Source organism: Ochotona princeps, chromosome 16 (genome assembly GCF_030435755.1).
Source record: "Ochotona princeps isolate mOchPri1 chromosome 16, mOchPri1.hap1, whole genome shotgun sequence".
NCBI classification, from domain to species: Eukaryota; Metazoa; Chordata; class Mammalia; order Lagomorpha; family Ochotonidae; genus Ochotona; species Ochotona princeps.
Genome location: NC_080847.1, coordinates 50727415 through 50745255, shown reverse-complemented (window position 1 = coordinate 50745255; position 17841 = coordinate 50727415). Strand labels below are relative to the sequence as shown.

Sequence of the window (17841 nt, the reverse complement as noted above, 5' to 3'; positions counted from 1 at the left end):
CCTGGCTTCGGATCAGCCCAGCTCTGGGAGTTGCAGACATTTGGGGAGTGAACCAGTAGATGGGAGATCTACCCTCTACACCTATAATTCTGCCTTTCAAATACATAAAATCTAAAAGGGGAAAAAAAAGAGTCTGGGAGAGGCCCACATTCTTTAAAAACTTTTTAAAAGATTATTTATTTTTATTGGAAAGGTAGATTTACATAGGAGAGACAGAAAGATCTTCCACAACAGCTGGAACTGATCTGATCCAAAGCCACGCTAGCAGGGAGTTGAATCAGAAGTGAAGCAACCAGGACATGAACAGGTGCTCATATGGGATGCCAACACTTAAAGACAGAGGATTATCCTGTTGAGCCACTGTGCTAAGCCAAGGGGCCCACACTCTAAAGGAAGTTTAATCTGCTCTGCTACTGCGATGCCCTTTCTGCAGCCTATCTTACAGCTCCAAGCAGCCCCGCTCCTCAGGGGCTCTGGAGGACTGTCCTGTTACCCTCTCCACGTCCAGGCTGCACTGTGTCCTGAGAACCCCAGATGTGACACCAATGTACTTCTGGTTCTCTCAGGCCGCTCATTCCACTTCCCGGCACATCCCCTGGACTGGTGGCATTCTTTCTTTAAAAAAAAATTTATTTTTATTGGAAAGACAGATATACAGAGAGGAGGAGAGACAGAGAGGAAGATCTTTTGTCCAATAGTTTACTCCCCAAGTGGCTGCAACGGCTGGAGCTGAGCCAATCCGAAGCCAGAAGCCAGCTCTTCCGGGTCTCGCACATGGGCTGTGCAGGGTCCCAAAGCCTCGAGTCGTCCTTGACTGCTTTCCCAGGCCACAAGCAGGGAGCTGGATTGAAAGTGGAGCTGCCAGGATTAGAACCAGCGCCCAAATGGGATCCCCGGGCATTCAAGGCAAGGACTTTAGCTGCTAGGCTATCGCACCGGGCCCTGGTGGCATTCTTTCAACGAAGGGAAATTATACCTGGAATCTCAAAATCATGAAGAGAGACTGTCTCGCAGGAACAAGACAAAAAGCCAAACCCAGGTAGCACAGCAAACCGGGCAGTCCTCTAGGCAGGGCTGTAAAAACATCTTAAAGAAACACATCTTATGGGGAGGGGAACAGAACAGCATGCATGAAAGAAGCAAACACAGGGAAAGCGTTGTGGCATAGCAGCTAATGGCGCCTTGTGATGCCAGCAACCTATCACCTACACGCGCGGCACTTTGCATCCCGGCTGCTCCATGCTGACCCAGCTCCCTAATGCACCTGGGAAGGCAGCAGAGGACGGCCAGGTGCTCACACCCTTGTCATCCACATGGAAACCTGGACAAAGCTCCCGGCCCAACTTCCTTTCCTTCTGTCCAACTCTGCCATCCAAAGAAGTGAATAACAAGCAGAAATCAGGAGCAAAAGGAACAAAGTCGTGGTACATTCCCTGTATTTGGATCAAGCCATCACGAGGACCAGCAGGCTCACACACAGGGGAGGGCACGCGAGGACCGAGGATTTCACACTGTCCACCTTTGTATACCTTGCATGGTGGTAAAAACAATGCGAACTCATCAGTCAAAACCGCTTTTCAATCAAGCTAAATCTCTACTGGTTGTGTTGACAGCGAAGGAGGACTATGATTTACTGCTAAATGGGGAAAAAATAGTTCAGAAGCTTGTGGAGCATAAACACAGTTAATTTTTATCTTAAAAGATTTGTTTCTCTAAAAAAAAAAGAAACCTCAGGAAATATACAGGAAAGCTAAGACATTGTTTCAGATGGAGCACGGGACAAGGACAGAATTGAAAGGTGAATTAGGACAGGTAACAGCATCACACCGTGGTAAACCTGGTAGCTGTGCTCTTCAGAAACACAGGCCTCATACTTGGGAATAAACAACAGCCCTGGCCATTGTAAGCCACTTACAAAGTAAGCTCCTGACTGTAAGATCTTCATCCTCTTTCAAATAAATAAAATTGTTAAAAGAAGAAAAAAAATACAACATAGGCAACCTACTCTCAAACGGGTTGGAAATCATATGCATAACACAGCACTACAAGTTACACCGCTAATATGGCCAATGTTATTAGAATCTTGATAAGGCCTGAGCATTCTTTGCTCCTATGCTTTCCTACAAAGTTTGAAATTATTTCAAAGCTAAAGGATAAAAAAAAAGGAACAAACTGAGTAGCGCATTCACTGGTGACGGAGGGAGAGAGACGGACCAACAGGCGCTGCCTCATGGCTCTAGGCACACCGCTCCCCATGCCACACGCTCACCAGGCAGCCTCTACACCAGGCACTCACCATTCCAAATGCTTTTCACAGATGACCCTGGCTCCACACTCAAGTCTGAGGTCCCACTGCCCAGCTCTCCAGCAGCTTTGCCTCCACTCTGTTCCCACAGCAGGCAGCTGCACTGCAGGCAGCCTGGCTTAAGCAACGCCAACTTTGGAAGAGAAGTTCTGGGATAAGATGATGCCAACGTGGGGCAAGACCAATACCACTGCCTTCAAGAGTAGGCAGGCTGGGGCTGGTGCCATGGCTGTGTGGGTTAAGCTGCCAACTGTGACACTGGCATCATGCATGGGTACTGGCTCAAGTCCTGGCTGCTTCAATTTTCGTCCAGCACCGTGCTCATGCAGCTGGCAGAGCAGCACCAAATGGCTCAAGTGTTTGGGCTGCTGCATCAGTGGGACACCCAGATAAAGTTCCCAGCTCCTGCTGTTGGCCTGTCTGGGCTCTGGCCATTTGGGCCATTTGGAGGGTGAACCAGCAGATGGAAGATTTCTGTGTCTCCCCTGACTCTGTAACTCTGCCTTTCAAATAAATTAAATCTCAAAATAAAAATAAAGAGTAGGCAGGCTACTTCCTAGTCAAAGAGATAAAATACTCCTGGTTTACAAACTGACTGCTTTCTAGCAAAGCAGCAAGGCTGTGCCCACGGAGCTGCCAGACCACTTCAGGGTACACATGTACCTGGCAGCTTTCACGAAGCCCAGAGGGAGAGGGCAGGCTTCCCTGCGGAAGGGGAGGCCCTGACATCCCAGCACATCCACGACAAAGCAGCACGGGGAGGAACAGGCACCGATACAGTGTTCCCGAGTGCGCACTCACCGCAAAGCAGCCAATCACATCGTTCTCTGCAAACTTGTCCCCATAGTTTTCAAAGCGACTGTTGGTGGACTTCTTCCCAGTGCCGCCATAGCCGTAGGAGAAAGGTTCTTCGCCTGCAGAAGAGACAAGTGGAAGCAGGTTAGGCCTACAAGGGTCCCAGCAGCTGCCTTGGTTGGTACATCTTATTAAGACTTACTTATTTTGATTTGAAAGGCAGAATTCCAGACAGAGGAGAGACACAGAGAAAAAGAAATCCCATCCACTGGCTCACTCTCCAAATGGCCACATCAGTCAGAACTAGAATGGTATGAACTTAGGAACCAGGAGCCTGGAGTTTCTCATGGGTCTCCCACATTGGTGCAAAGGTCCAAGGACTTGGGCCATTCCCTGCTGCTTTCCCAGGAATATTAGCAGGGACTGGTACCAGTGCCCATATGGGAAGCCAGCACCATGGGCAGAGGCTTAAACTGCTACACCATGGCATTATCTCGACACATATTTTTAAGAAAAACAATGCCCTCCCTCCCCTTACTGCTAATTGTTTTTGGGAGGACTGGTCAGAAGCTCTTTACTGTGCAGGACTCCACAGAGTCCTGGGCTGAGGTGTCAGGTCTGCAAACAGAAGCTGAACGCCACTGCTCTACCCACAAACGGCAAATCTAGAAAGCCAAGAGCAGAGGGGAACAGGGGAAGAGGAGGCTGTGTGCTGCACTACAACCCTGCCCGGTGAGGCCCAACTCCAACCAAGCCTGCCTACACCATGCCTCTGCCACAACCCCTATAGGACCAAGGGCATCCTGGCTGACCTCTCTGGGCAGGTTCCACCACCTGCCACTCACATCTCAAAGCCGAGACTAAGGAAAGCAGAGGCCCCGTAACCCTGATTACAGCACACTGTGCACACTGAAATGAGCCAGCCCAGTTCACACTGCTAGACCCAAATATGCACTGTGAAGGACTACCCTGAACTAGTCCAATCATCAGACAGTGGCACGAGTGTGTCACAGAAAAGTTTGTCATTAATCTAAATGAGTTACACAACTGAAACTTATTCAATAACACACTCATAAAGCTGAAAATTTTGCAGTGGCCAAAACAAGCCATACTTGCTTAATGGAATATATCCACTGATATTAAAAGAAATCAGGATACGCAACAGTATTCACCACATGACTTAGTTTCAATATGTACAAAGAAACTAAAGAAACTTTCAGAGGCATACAGATACAAACATTAACACTGTTATCTGACAGGGTTAGCATTTCAGTTTTCTCTCTGTAAGGTCTATCTTCACAGCGACAATGTTTATATGACCAGGGCAGAAGGTGTAAGGTTTCACCAGCGACCACCTCACCTCACCCCACCTCACCTCACCGTCAGTCACTGGGGGTGAGGCTCAAGGAGGGGTGGGGGCCTGGAAAAATTCAAAACTTTTGAATGGACAACCAGGCCTGGCCCTGCTGGTGTCTGCTTCCTATTATTACAGACTAGGCTCTGGACAGAAAATCCAGATGGAACTTGGCAGAACCATAGATCTACCCTTAGCAAGGTTTAAAGGCAGGAGACAACTGATCGATTATAAAGGAAAACAATTTTCCAAGAAGTTAATCAGAGAAGTCTTTGTAGAAAAGTTGTCCCATGACTGTGGTCCCTCCTGCTGACTCTCGTGTGCCTGAAGACCTGCAGGCGGCAGTGTGCACTAACCTAAGTTAGTTCCACCCCAGGGCAGCTTTGTTCAGAGTCCACTATTGGGAAGAGGTGTCTTGGAGGCCAGCAGGGCGACTGCTCGGCTCTGACTGCCCAGCACATCTTCCCTTACCTAGCTGGGTGCTGCAGGAATCCAGGGACCAGCCGATGCGAACCACATGGGGGTCAGGCTCTGTGGATGGAAGGTGCTTGACGGAGATTTCCTCGTTGATCTGGGGAGAGAGGACAGGTGGACTGGGGACTGTCCCTGCAGGCTGCAGGCCCTGGGGCCACACAGAGCAGAAGCCCTGGCAAACAGCGACGGCTCTGGTTGCTGGGAAAGAGGGAGCGGGCAGCTCCGGGGAGCCTCCCTCTGGTCCTCCACAGGGGCGGGAAATGCAGGACTGCAGAGGTGTTTCCAACAGTTAGTTTTCAGCTGCAACATCTGCTGAGGGAGAGGAACCTGGTGCAGCCTCTCTGGAGGGCAAGCTAGCGAGAACTTTCAAAGATGTAAAAGAGGGCCCAGTGTGCTAACTCTAGTACCTCAATCTTCACCTTGCATGCGTAGGGTCCTCATACTGGCACCAGTTTGTATCCCAGCTGTTCCACTTCCCATCCGGCTCCCTGCTTGTGGCCCGGGACAGCAAGGAAGATATCCCAAAGCCTTGGGACCCTGTATCCGTGAGAAACCTGGAAGAAGCTTCTGGCTCCTGGCTTCGGATTGGCTCAGCTCTGGCCATTGTAGCCATTGTGGAGTGAACCAGTGGATAAAAGATCGTTTTCTAGGGCCCAGCGCGATAGCCTAGTGGCTAAAGTCCTTGCCTCGCATGTGCCGGGATCCCGTATGGACACCAGTTCCAATTCTGGTTGCTCCACTTTCCATCCAGCTCCCTGCTCGTGGCCTCGGAAAGCAGTCAAGGACAGCCCATGTGTGAGACCTGGAAGAAGCTCCTGGCTTCTGATTGGCTCAGTTCCAACCATTGCGGCCACTTGGGGAGTGAACCATTGGATGGAAGATCTTCCTCTCTGTCTCTCCTCTCTGTATAGCTGACTGTCCAATAAAAATAAATCTAAAAAAAAAAAAAAGTATAAATGCACACACTCTGTAATTGCATGACTCTGTTGTTAGTTTATCCCACAGATGTCCATAGGGTGTGCAAGTCTATCCGCCAGAATATGCTTTGTTTTTATGCAGATATTTAAGAATGTTTACTGTTTGTTTCCAACTACCTGAAAGGTTGATTTACTCCTCCAAGGACTATGATAGGCAATGCTGGACATGTCCTGGTCTCCCATCTAGGTGGGCCATCGTCAGATGCCTCTCAGGATGTGTGTCAGCAGGGAGCCAGGAACCAGCCCAGGCTGCACCACTGCCCACCTACTCCTTCATCCTACATTTTGGTACTATCTGAACTTTTCATAAATGAGTATATGTGTGTGTGTGTATATGTATATACATATATATATATTTTAAAGATTTATTTATTTTTATTACAAAGTCAGATATACAGAGGAGGAGAGACAGAGAGGGAGATCTCCCATCCGATGATTCACTCCCCAAGTGAGCCGCAATGGCCGGTGCTGCGCCGATCCGAAGCCAGGAACCAGGAACTTCTTCCAGGTCTCCCACATGGGTGCAGGACCCAGGACCCAGCGCCCAGGACCCAGCGGCGTGGCCTAGTGGCTAAAGTCCTCGCCTTGGGCGCCCCGGGATCCCATATGGGCGCCGGTTCTAATCCCGGTGGCTCCACTTCCCATCCAGCTCCCTGCTTGTGGCCTGGAAAAGCAGTCAAGGACGGCCCAAAGCTTTGGGACCCTGCACCCGCGTGGGAGACCTGGAAGAAGTTCCTGGTTCCTGGCTTCGGATCGGTGCAGCACTGGTCGTTGTGGTCACTTGGGGAGTGAATCATCGGACGGAAGATCTTCCTCTCTGTCTCTCCTTCTGTATATCTGACTTTGTAATAAAAATAAATCTTAAAAAAAAAAAAAAGAACCGGCGCCCATATGGGATCCCGGGGCATTCAAGGTGAGGACTTTAGCTGCTAGGCCATGCCGTCGGGGCCAATGAGCATATATATATATGTGTGTGTATATATATATATATACATATATATATATGTTAAAGATTTATTTATTTTATTACAAAGTCAGATATACAGAGAGGAGGAGAGACAGAGAGGAAGATCCTCTGTCTGATGTCCCACTCCCCAAGTGAGCGCAACGGGCCAGCGCTGCGCCAATCCGAAGCCAGGAACCTGGAACCTCTTCCAGGTCTCCCACGCGGGTGCAGGGTCCCAAAGCCTTGGGCCGTCCTCGACTGCTTTCCCAGGCCACAAGCAGGGAGCTGGATGGGAAGCGGAGCCGCTGGGACCAGAACCGGCGCCCATATGGGATCCCGGGGCGCCCAAGGCGAGGACCTTAGCCACTAGGCCACGCCGCCGGGGCCTGAGCATATATTTTTAATATTTACTTAAGAAGAGCACTCTCATCCACTGGCTCACTCCCCAAAGGCTTGTAACACCTGGGACTGGCCAGGCTGAATTCAGTCCAAGCTTTATATGCGGGTGGCAAGAGCCCCATTGCTTGAGCCATTGCCGCTGCCTCCCAGAGTCAGCATGAGCAGGAGCCAGATGAGATACTTGGGCGCTCGGGTGTGAGATGTGGGTGTCCTGAACTCTAAGCTCAATGCAGGCTCCAATTATTATTTTTATAAACCTAATTTGACAAGTAACTTTTGAAGGAGTGATGGCGGGGACGGCCTAACCCAGAAGTTCTCTGTCTTGTTCTTCTTGGTCTCCCTTTAAGAATAATATTTTAGTTCATTCTTTCTAGATCATTTTCCCCACAACAGCTCCTTTCCCTATTTTCACAAATATGTTACCACTAGATTGTTCATAACTATACAATACTCGGGGAAAGTATTTTCTTGCAAGGAAAATGGGCTGCTGAAGCAATGTGGCCAACCTGCTTTTCCAACACCATAATTAGCAATGGTATAGTTCTCCAGAGTTCATCACACTCCTGTCTGCCTGGACCCTGTGGGATCAATTCAACCCCTTTGCCGGCTGTGGCTCTGACCAATGGGACTGCTGACAGGTCACTCCAACGGACAGGCCCGCTCTCTGCCCCTCTCTTATGCAGCTCCCACTCACCTTCATCTCGAAGCACACACGGCCCCTGCGGACCCCGTAGCTGGCACGGGCTCCTGACCACAGGTACGCGAAGCCCTCGATTGTGAGTGGATAGCCACTACTCCTATCTCGGGCCACCTTGAAGTGGAGGTCGCAGTTATCTGTGGAAGAAAAAGCTTGTAGTTGGATTCAAAGGTCCTCAGATAGAAAAGTCGTCCAAGTGTGTTAACCAGGAAGATATAAAACACCACAATGTAGGGGCAGGTTGGAGAAGAACCAGCACACCCTGGAACCTCTCTCCCTACAAACTTTAGGGTCTTGGCTATAGCAAACTGGCTTACACCAGTCCTTACAAAAACTGAGCTTTACTTGTTATTTTAAAAGCTACTTATTTATCCGAAAGGCAAACAGACCAGAAGAGAGGGAAACACAGATGTCAAGGAGACATCTTCCATCCACTGGTTTATGCCCTAGCTGGTCTGGATAAGGCAGAGGCCAGGAGCCAGGAAAGCCAACCTGGTCTCCCATGTGGGCGGCAACGACCCAAGCATGAAGGCCACCAGCCTCTGTGGCCTTCCTGGGGACATTGGCAGGAAGCAGGAATGGAAGCAGACAGCTGGGACTTGAATCAGCACTCTAAAATGGGATGTAGGCGCTGCAAGCCATGGCTTAACTCGTCGTGTCAGAATGTGATCGCCAGGAACTAGGTTCTTGACCTGGCAGGGCCCCAGGATGGGTTTCAGAGGAATCCTGGCAACCAAGAGTAAATGCCCCCGTTAGGAATGTGGACAAAACAGTTAATATCCACCACCGCCCACTCTAACCACGGCCCCATGTTTGCTCTGTCAGCTTGGGAGCCAGACTGTGTTGCCAACAGTTGTAAAAGAATTATGATCCACACCTGCCACCTAATAAACCAGGAGCCCCAAAGGCTGCTCCTGTGGCCCGAGGACTTCACTCCCGTACCTCCGCACCCTCCCTTCTCCAAGGAAGCTTTCCTGACCCTCACGCCACCAGGGTGGTCCCCGTCCCTTGGCCTCAGACCAGATGCCGCCTCACAGACCACTGCTACTGTAGGAGGACATTGTGACCCTAGAAGGTCAGTGAGCACAGGATTACAGTTGATTGGACAATATTTGTATGATAAACAACTGAATGGGTATGACTGATTGGATATCCTTTGCATGAGAACTGAATGACTACCTTTTGTATACCTGATGAGATATCATTTGTATAAGAACAGTTGAGTGGAAAGTAATATACAAGAGAAAAGGACTTCCAAACAAAGGCATAGAAACAGTTGATGGTTTTGTTGATGAACTAAGTATCTCTACCCTAATCCTGTATGACCCTCAGTGTATAAAGTCTGATGCTACTAATAAACTACGGCTTTGACCATCAGTCAGGGTCCACGTGTTATTATCGGCTCCGTGCACCAAGTCCTTCGCCGCGGGACAGCGACAGCTACACAACACTTTCAGTAGCATTTCACTTCCCCCAGGTAGATTTGGTCTTTGAGAAGACAACACAAGAGTGTGTGTGCTAGCTTTACGCCTCCTGAAAGTATCTTTAAAGATATGCCACGAGTTGCCTGTGCCAGATGTGACCGCAGCAACCAACCAGCACACGTGAGAATCAGGAAGGGAGGGGGCAGAGTCGGCAGGGGAATAAAGGGTGGTTCCCTTGCTGGACAGCTACTCCCACTGGAGAGCGTGAGCTGGGATGGGGGCAGACCAGACTGGGCAGGGCTACAACACCTGTGAGCCTCATGTGGACCAGATCAGGGAAAAACCAGGCTGGGCTGATTATTCCTACTGGTGCAATCTACAATTAGAGTGGGTGAGGGTTGTTGGGGCTTAGCCACAGCATCAGCTGGCAGAAGTTGGCACTGGGGGCTAGTTCTGTCAAGTTAAACCACAGAACCACCTGGAGAGTGCATAATCTGGGAGTGGGAGTGGCCTGGGAGGGAAATAGTGGGCTCCTCCCTCTTAGGGTACTACTCCCACGGGAGAGCACAAAAACTAGGACAGGGGCTGGGGTGGCTAGAGAGACACCCAACAACATCCGTGAAGGCTGGATAGCTGAGCTGGTTAGATGGAACAAGGTTTTAATACCCATTGACATGTACGAGAGCAGAATGGGATGTGGGACAGACTGGACTAGTCTGCTACACATACTGGCAAACCAGGGTAGGGAGCGCGCCTGGTGGGGGTTATCGTGGGTCACTCCAACTAGGCTGCAGCTCCCACTGGTTTATGTGAGGGCCGAGTATGTGCTGGGCAGAACCAGGCTGGACTGCAAACACCCATTGGTTCCAGTGAAAGACAGGGATGGAGGCGGAACCAACCCAGCAATTGCAACCACCAGCTGATCAGGGCAATGGACTGTGCCGGGCCCTGTGCTTGCTAGTACATACAATATTCTGGTCTGGGAACAACTCACACAGGGTTTCTTTGTGGATCCCCCCAATTGAGCTTCCAGACTCAGAACCCTAACCATCAAAAGACAGAGGACAGAACAAGTCAATCAACCGCCTCAGCTATATGTTGGCAATGAAAATACTGGGCAAACGGAGACTCTATGATGGACTATGTCAATCAGTGGATTCTCCAGCGACCTCATCGTGCTTGGAGCGGTGAGAGTGGCAGCAACTCAGAACCGTTGAACTATCAAAACCACTTGAGCAGGACCCTCGGAGCAAGCCCCACATCTGGGACCTGGGGTGGGTGGGAGACAGTGTGGGGCTTCTCCCCTAAAATCCCCTTTTACATGAGATATACTGAGGAAACAATACGGTACTAATTGTTTTGCCCATCTTCCTGTAGTGCTTGAACCTTTTTACCCTACTTATGTCAAGATTGTAAAAAAAAATTAATTAATTAATTAAAAAAAAAAAGATATGCCACATAAAGAAGCACACGCACACTGGCCTCCTGCCCTGTGGAGAAGTGTGCTGCTCAGCCCTGACCCGGCTTCTGCGGGCGTCCAGCTTCCCACACTCCTCCACTTGGGTTCTGACCGGGAATGTCTGGAGATGGACAGACCACCACTCTCGCTCCTCCAAAGGCTTAGATGCAGTCAGCATGAACGCCACTCATCCAGCAGGAAGAAGAGTGAACCGGGGGACAGAGAGCAGGGCAGGCCAGGCCGGGTCAGCGCCTCTGCAGACAAGGCGGCACTGCTTTCCCCGGGGACGTGAGCAGCCAATGGAGACTGGGGAAGTGGCGGTCCAAGAATTGAGTTTCCCCAGCAGCACTCAGATTCCCTTCCTGGCTACATGACCAGCCCATGCGCACGCTCTGAGGAACCTCAGTGAGAACCTGAGGCAGGGAGGCAGGGCGGCTCTGCTCTGGGGAGGGGCTCAGAAGAACGACCCGCTGGGGTCCACCAGAGGTGGGAGTAGGTCCCTGAGCTGTGCCCTGTCTCACACCTCACTGACACAGGCTCTGGATGGTACCAGGTGCTACTTCCCAACCCCAACCGGAAGGCAGAATCAAAAGCACACTGAGGACTCACATGTGTCGATGGCAACAAGAGTGTCATCAAAGTCATCTTCGTCCTCTTCGGCAGGAGGCTGAGGAGAGCGACCCCTGTGTTACAAAGTCAGGTTAGTAATACAACTCTGGAACCTTCTGGCAGTGACAGCAAGGATGCTAATTTCTAGAGTGATGACAATGATAGGGCATCAGAATCATTTAGAGAGCAGCTTTGTTTTGTTTTCAAAAAAGAGATTAATTTAAAGAAAAGCATAGTTGGGAGAGAGGGAAAGATGGAGACATATTCCATCCATTGGTTTCCTTTCCAAATGGCCACAAGGGTTGGGATTAGGCCAGGCGGCAGCCAGCAACTCCACCTAAGCCTACCACGTGGGTGCAGGGCTCAAGCACTAGGGCCATGCTCTATTGCTTTCCCAAGTGCATTTGTATGGAGGAGCAGCCGGGCCTGGAACTGGTGCCCATGTGAGACGCCGCTCTGAGGCTCTTGGTGCTGTATGCTGCACCAACTCAAACCCCAGGAGACTTTCTCCAAAGATTCTTCCCTCACATCCAAGATTCTGGTCCCTGCCCTCTCCATGATGCCAACAGCCCCATACTGAACTCATCGCTACTCTTAAGGGTACTGCCAGGAAGGCGAATGTCTAAGAGCCTAGACAAACTCTAGTATTACAATCTCTCCACACAACAAGTTTCTTAAAACTCTACATCTAAAACGATGTAGTGACCCATTTTTTCCCCAGTCTCTTTTAAGTGTCCTAAATTATGAACAAGAATCATCTGCCCACCGAAGCACTAAAAAGGGACTTACTTGGCTGGTGTGTTTTACAGGAACGCGGGAGAGGGGCAGCAAGACGGAATCTACTGCCCAGGGTCCTGCCAGCATAGCCCCAGCCCACCACATGCACAGACTGGGCTGCCCTACTCCAGCTGCACCCGCCCTGGCTGCAGGCCACCAGACCACAGCAGGCACAGCTGGGAGCACATGAAGCTCCTGTCCCCTGGGCCCATGACCAGAGCGCATACTCCCCATCTGTGCTACATGGAAGGCAGAGGAAAAGACTATGTGAGGTGGGTTCCATGTTGCAGCTTCAGCCCTTGCGCCCTGTGAGCTCCAGCAGCTCATCACCCTGGCTTGGAGTCCAGCAGCAGGGCTTCCCTCTGGGGGAGGGGGGGCTGTCTGCAGCCTCTCCATCACCTCTGGGTCCCCTCGTGTCCAAGGGTGGCTACCACAAGAAGCACCAACTGCCGACCGGACTGAGCAAAAGGATGGCAGGAGATGGCAGGGCTGGACAGAAGCCCTTCTCTGAACTCAAGGGTCCCAAGCAGCATGAAGAACTGGGCATCGCACAAGTCAGCACGAGCAGTAAACACAGCCTGGCCTCTTACCCCGAAAGCCCTAGGCGGCTCCAATTTACCTACTAATAAGAAGTGAGGAACTCGGGGAAGGACAAGGAGTTGAGAAAAGCTGAACGTAGTCGTAAAGGGGGGAATGGGGGATGAGTGAATGCAGGGTAAACCCGATTCAGCTACTCTGCATCGAGGTCCCCAGGGGGCAAGGGGCTACGGACTCCCAGACCTGCCAGGTGGCTTGGGCCTCGATACCCACCTCCGGTCCTCTCGGTGCTCAAAGTAGCCCCGGCCCCGGTTGTCTTCATAAGGCCTCTTGCGACTCTGGAACTGCTGTCTGTCTGGTTTGAGCTGAGAAGCTTCGGGCGGGAGGAAGCCTGGGGGTCCCTCTTGCTTCATCTCTGTCTTTCCTTCTGTTGTCAGGACAAACGCACAAGGTCAGTACACGCGAGCACTCTGGGCCCTTTGACCCCAGCAGACACCAGTCAATTCCTGACTGTGAATGGCGAAGGGCTGCGCACAGCCAGCTTTGCCGGGGTCCACCGAAACAAGTCTGTTGAGTGGGTCAGAAGGGAGGCCCCAAGGGACAGGGCTGGGATACAGGGGGTTAATCTGGAGAGGCCTCCGAAGATCCCTGGGCTGGACACAATGGCAGTCTGTGGACAACGGGCACAGAAGATACTCTCCGTGGACCAAGTGATCCCCCCCGGCTCACAGCCTGACACACATCTGCAGGTTAACCTACATTTGTTAGAGTCTAAACCATCCACAAGCAACATTGGGATTTCTCTTGGTGGATGAACCAGAATGGAATTAGAATCAACTAGATTCACTAAGGAAAGGTGCTGGGGCCACAAGGCAGGGAAAGGAGTCAATGCCGGGAGCCAGCCCTAGCCCTGTCAGCTCTCAGCTGTGGGACCCCAGCTTCCAAAGCTAAGACACAAGTGACAAGGAAGGCCAAATGCTGCTGCTTCTAAAGGGGGCGCAGCTTCCCTGGCTGGAGTCCCAGCTGTGCCCACTCTGTAAGCCGAGGAGGAAATGCCTGCATCATACCTATTTCCCAAACCCACACTAAAGTAAACTGTTCAGCAGGACTTCCCAGGATCTCTGATGCTCTGTGGGACACGCTCTGTCCTGTGCCTCAGCAGCCTGTCTGACCAGCTCCTGACAATGCCTACCGGAACGTTATGCTCCAAACCTACACAACACCAGACTGTCTGGCCTCCGGGTTTAAAGCAGCCAGGGTACCGGTACTCCTGGCGGAAAATGGAAACGAAGAATCCCCAACATTTCTCAACACCTGGTTGGTTTGAACGTGGTTCCTTCAAAAAACTAAACAAAACAAAACCCAGCACCCAAGCTAAAACCCTGGCTGGCGTGCCAAGCGCCAGGCAGAGGACAGGCCCCCCAAGCAGACGCTGCGGCCAAAGCGGTGAGGCTCCTGCGGCTCCCACCTGGGCGGCAGGACTGCTGCTGCGGCTCCGTGTCTAGAGCGCGCCTCTCGTACTCAGCCTCGTTCTCTTGCTTGATGACCTGGGGCTCATAGAACTGGTTCTGCCTGGTAATATCATCCATGACATCTTAAGACAAAAAAGAAGAAAGAAAGAAAGAAAAAAACAAAGCCAATTAGATGGGAGCTTCCTGGAGTCTCCCGGCTGTCATCCCCACTGAGCCGCTCAGTGTGCCAGGGGCTCATGCGCGACACATGTGCACATGCCGGTGCGGAAGAGGCATCCTCCTGGCCCTCAGGGGATGGTGTCCCCTGTGGCTGGGCTCCCCAGAAACTCAACATGCTAAACCAACCACCGCAGAGCTACAATGGCGGAAGTGAGGTAATGGCAGGGGTAGACCAAGGGCCCACACTGACCCACTCAGTCCCCACTCCAAGGCCAGGAGCCCGGCTGCCACCTAACACGTGCAGTGCTTACAGAGTGGCCTTTACAGTAACACCAAAAACCACTTTGCGCGCCTGAATCAACCTCTTCCAGCTCCCAACCATCCCCACCGCTGCTGTAAGAACCACCCCGCCACAGCTACAAAGGCGGGGGGAGATAATCTCTGTGGAGGGGAGAATGGAGAAGGAAAGGAAGAAACTACGAGAACGACAGAGTAGCCTTCATCCTCATCAGGGATCCATGCTACAGTACTAGAGGTCGGGCTGCAGGCCTGCAGGGAAGGCGCCCAGCAGGTGCAGGAGGAGGGTGGCTGCAGAACGCTAGGAAGAACACACCAGCTCCTCCTGAGTGTGTGAGGCTCGCCCCACTGGGGCCTCTTCAGTTGAGGAAGACTCAGGTTGTTAAGTTCATGAAGAAATATCAGGAGCTACAAAGACCCAGGGCTGGGAATGCAGACCATCCCGGAGCTGGGGATAAGGCATGCGGACAGAGGACCTGAGGGAGGCAGGTTGGCAACACACGGGCCTTCCCCCCAGGCCCAGCTCTGTGCTGGGCACCTCCAGGGGCCTGCTAGTGACTGTGCCAGGGCCGGTGAGGCAGAACCGCAGGGAGGTTAACTACTTGTTAACTGTATCCTTTCTCAGAGGACAAAGCAGGTGCAGCCCAGAGGGAGGAGAGACACAGGTCACATGGCTCATGACAGGTCTGTTTACCAAGGCTGAAGGAAGGGATGCAGGGGCAGGAGGGAGCTCAGAAGCAGGGGAGGGTGGAAGACAGACACAGCCAGCTGAATGGGAGGCCAGGTCCCGTCAGCCAAAGCGGCTTCTCCCAGGCTCCTCCACATAGTTCCCCACAGAGCCACGGTTCTTTCCTCCCAAGCATCTCCCCCTGAGAGGCAGCCTCACCTAGAGGCCAAAATGCTGGGATCCCTCTCTGGTTTAGCATCATCTCCTTCCCTACAGCAGGGTGAAGCCCCTGGCATGTGACCACACCACCCACAGCCCCGGGATCCCCACTTCACGTAGGGAGACGCAGTAACCCACCCATGTCGTGGACCACGAGGGGAACCGAGTCCGAGACTAGTTAGTTACTCAGCGTCCACTTGCTAATCTCTCAGAAAACCTCAGGCCCAACAACCAGACCAGGACTGCCCCGTGCATGCGGGGCCGTACCTCCACAGTTCCCCCGCGTGGGAAGTCCCCTGCCCAGCATCTGGGTCCTGGACAGCCACTGGGCTGCCCCAGGTCTCACCAACAAGCACCCGATGCCAATCCCAACTCTCTTCCGTGACCCCGCTTCTCTCCTCACCCTCTTAGCCCCCCAGCTCCAGAGTGTCCTTCTCACACGAATGCCATCAACCCCAGAAGCCAGAACCCTGTCTCCATAACTTGACTTCCTTCCCTCCCCCTCGCGCCTCACAGTCCCCACAGTGCTGGAACAGTCACTCTTTCCTAACTCCAGATGCACTCCCCCCCAGGGAGCCTCTCCCCTATTCCCTCCGCTCCCACACTCACCCCCGTCGCCGACGCTGAGGACCTGGGTCACCCCTGGGGCTTCTGGAGACCAAGTGGATCCTCCCCAGGAGATGCTGAGCCCCACACCTGCCCCTCCCCCATGACACACCATGGCCCCCTGGGAAGTCAAGGCAACAGGCTTTCTTTCTCCTGCGGGGCATGGCTCCCTGCCCCCTCCTCCACCTCTACCACACAGCTCTCCAAATGCTCTGACAAGAGGGCTCTTGCATCCCTTGGTTACTGCCTGGATCTCAAACACCGCCAACTTGCCCTCTGCGCTCACCCCAACCCCAGCTACCCAATTCACCCAACAGTTCCAAGACTAGTTAGCAGGAGCCTGGTTAGCAGGAGTTCCAGTCCGGACAACCTACGCAGCTCCGGATCCCTAGGGTCTTTTGTCCAGCAAAACCATCTCCACTGTCCCGCCGGTGCTGGCACCAGTGCTGGCTTCTGGGAGTTAACCCAAAGGATCCAGACCTCCGTGCACCAAGTGCCCAAGTCGCAGGTGTCCTCAAGATTGGCCTTTTGGCCTGGGACTGAAGTGGGTCCCCTCCCGGGGATCCAATCATGCTGGTCTCCCACATCTGCTCACTGTTCACCAGGCAACCCCACAGCACTCGCTTGCGCCCGCCTCTGCCCAGCCACAGCCATCCCCGACGGCCTCCATCTCATCAACCCACCTCAGTCCCAAAGCCGAGAATGTTCAGGACCCTGTGGGCCGCAAACGCGGGGATGGTCCATGTCCTCAAAACTCTCCTGGGGTGGAGGTGGGGGACTCTCCTGTCCTAAGCTCGAAACCGGCTCCTAACGCCCAGCCCAGCCCGCTCCAAGCCTCTCCCCAGACCCTCAATAGGAAACCTCTTGTTCTTCCGGCTCCGTTTGGCTCCCCCCACCACCAAAAAACCAAAACAAACAAACAAAAAAAACCCCACAGCTTCCGGTCTACCGAGCTCCAGGGGTCCAAGTTCATCCCCACCCCCTGGACCCACCCCTTCTCGAAGCCGACAGCGCCCACCCCCAGGATCTCCCCCGCAGCCAGGGCCAGAATCCACCCTCCGACCGTCCCCCCGACGCCCCCCGGTCCTCACAGCCTGTCCCCGGCCGCGGCCGGACGCCGGACTCCCGTGTCCCACACAGCCCTGTCTCGGCCCCCGCCCCGCGCACTCTCACAATGTCCGTCCGGCCCCGAGTAGCCGCCGGGCTCCGGGTGCGGCTGCAGCCCGGGCGGCGGTGGCTGCGAGGTCCCCTCCAGCTCGGAGCCCCCCTCGGTCTCGACCTCCTCCTCGTGGTGCCCAGGTGGCCCCGGTTCGTCGTCGGCCTCGAGCTCCCGCTCGTCGTCGGGCTCCTCGGCCTCCAGCGCAGCCTGCAGCCGTTCAGCAAGCTCGGCCTTAAGGCCGCGAGTGTCCAGGCCGCGGCGCTGCAGCTCCTCGCGAAGTTCGTTCACCTTCAGACGGCGTACATCCATGGCCCGGGCCCCAGGGGCGGCCCCCGAGCCCGGCCCGGCCTGCCAAGGCTCTGTCCCCCTTAAACCTTTCCTGTCAGGAGGAAAAGGGGGAAAAGGGGAGGGGGGGCTACTCCAATGGCGGCGGCAGCTCAAAATGGCCGTCGCCGCCTCCCCCCCGCCAGAGTCCAGCACGGTGTAACACGGGTGCCGATTTGTCAGCA

General features: G+C 53.2%; 1 protein-coding gene across 5 annotated transcripts in view; it reads right to left on the bottom strand.

The window, feature by feature from the left end:
- Positions 1–17841, bottom strand: part of HNRNPUL1 (heterogeneous nuclear ribonucleoprotein U like 1) — a 32966-nt gene that overhangs the window by 13638 nt on the left and 1487 nt on the right. For 2 of the 5 annotated variants that reach the window (XM_012930597.3, XM_058674799.1), the window contains exons 2-7: positions 14222–14347; positions 13027–13180; positions 11440–11513; positions 7945–8084; positions 4926–5025; positions 3107–3219 (exon numbers count right to left, since the gene is read on the bottom strand). In XM_012930597.3, coding sequence (XP_012786051.3) covers positions 3107–3219; positions 4926–5025; positions 7945–8084; positions 11440–11513; positions 13027–13180; positions 14222–14342 — 702 coding nt within the window. In that variant the 5' untranslated portion in view covers positions 14343–14347. Of the gene's footprint in view, positions 1–3106; positions 3220–4925; positions 5026–7944; positions 8085–11439; positions 11514–13026; positions 13181–14221; positions 14348–17346; positions 17812–17841 lie in introns of those variants that run through there. The other 3 variants (XM_058674798.1, XM_004598001.4, XM_058674800.1) reach the window with 3 other exon arrangements.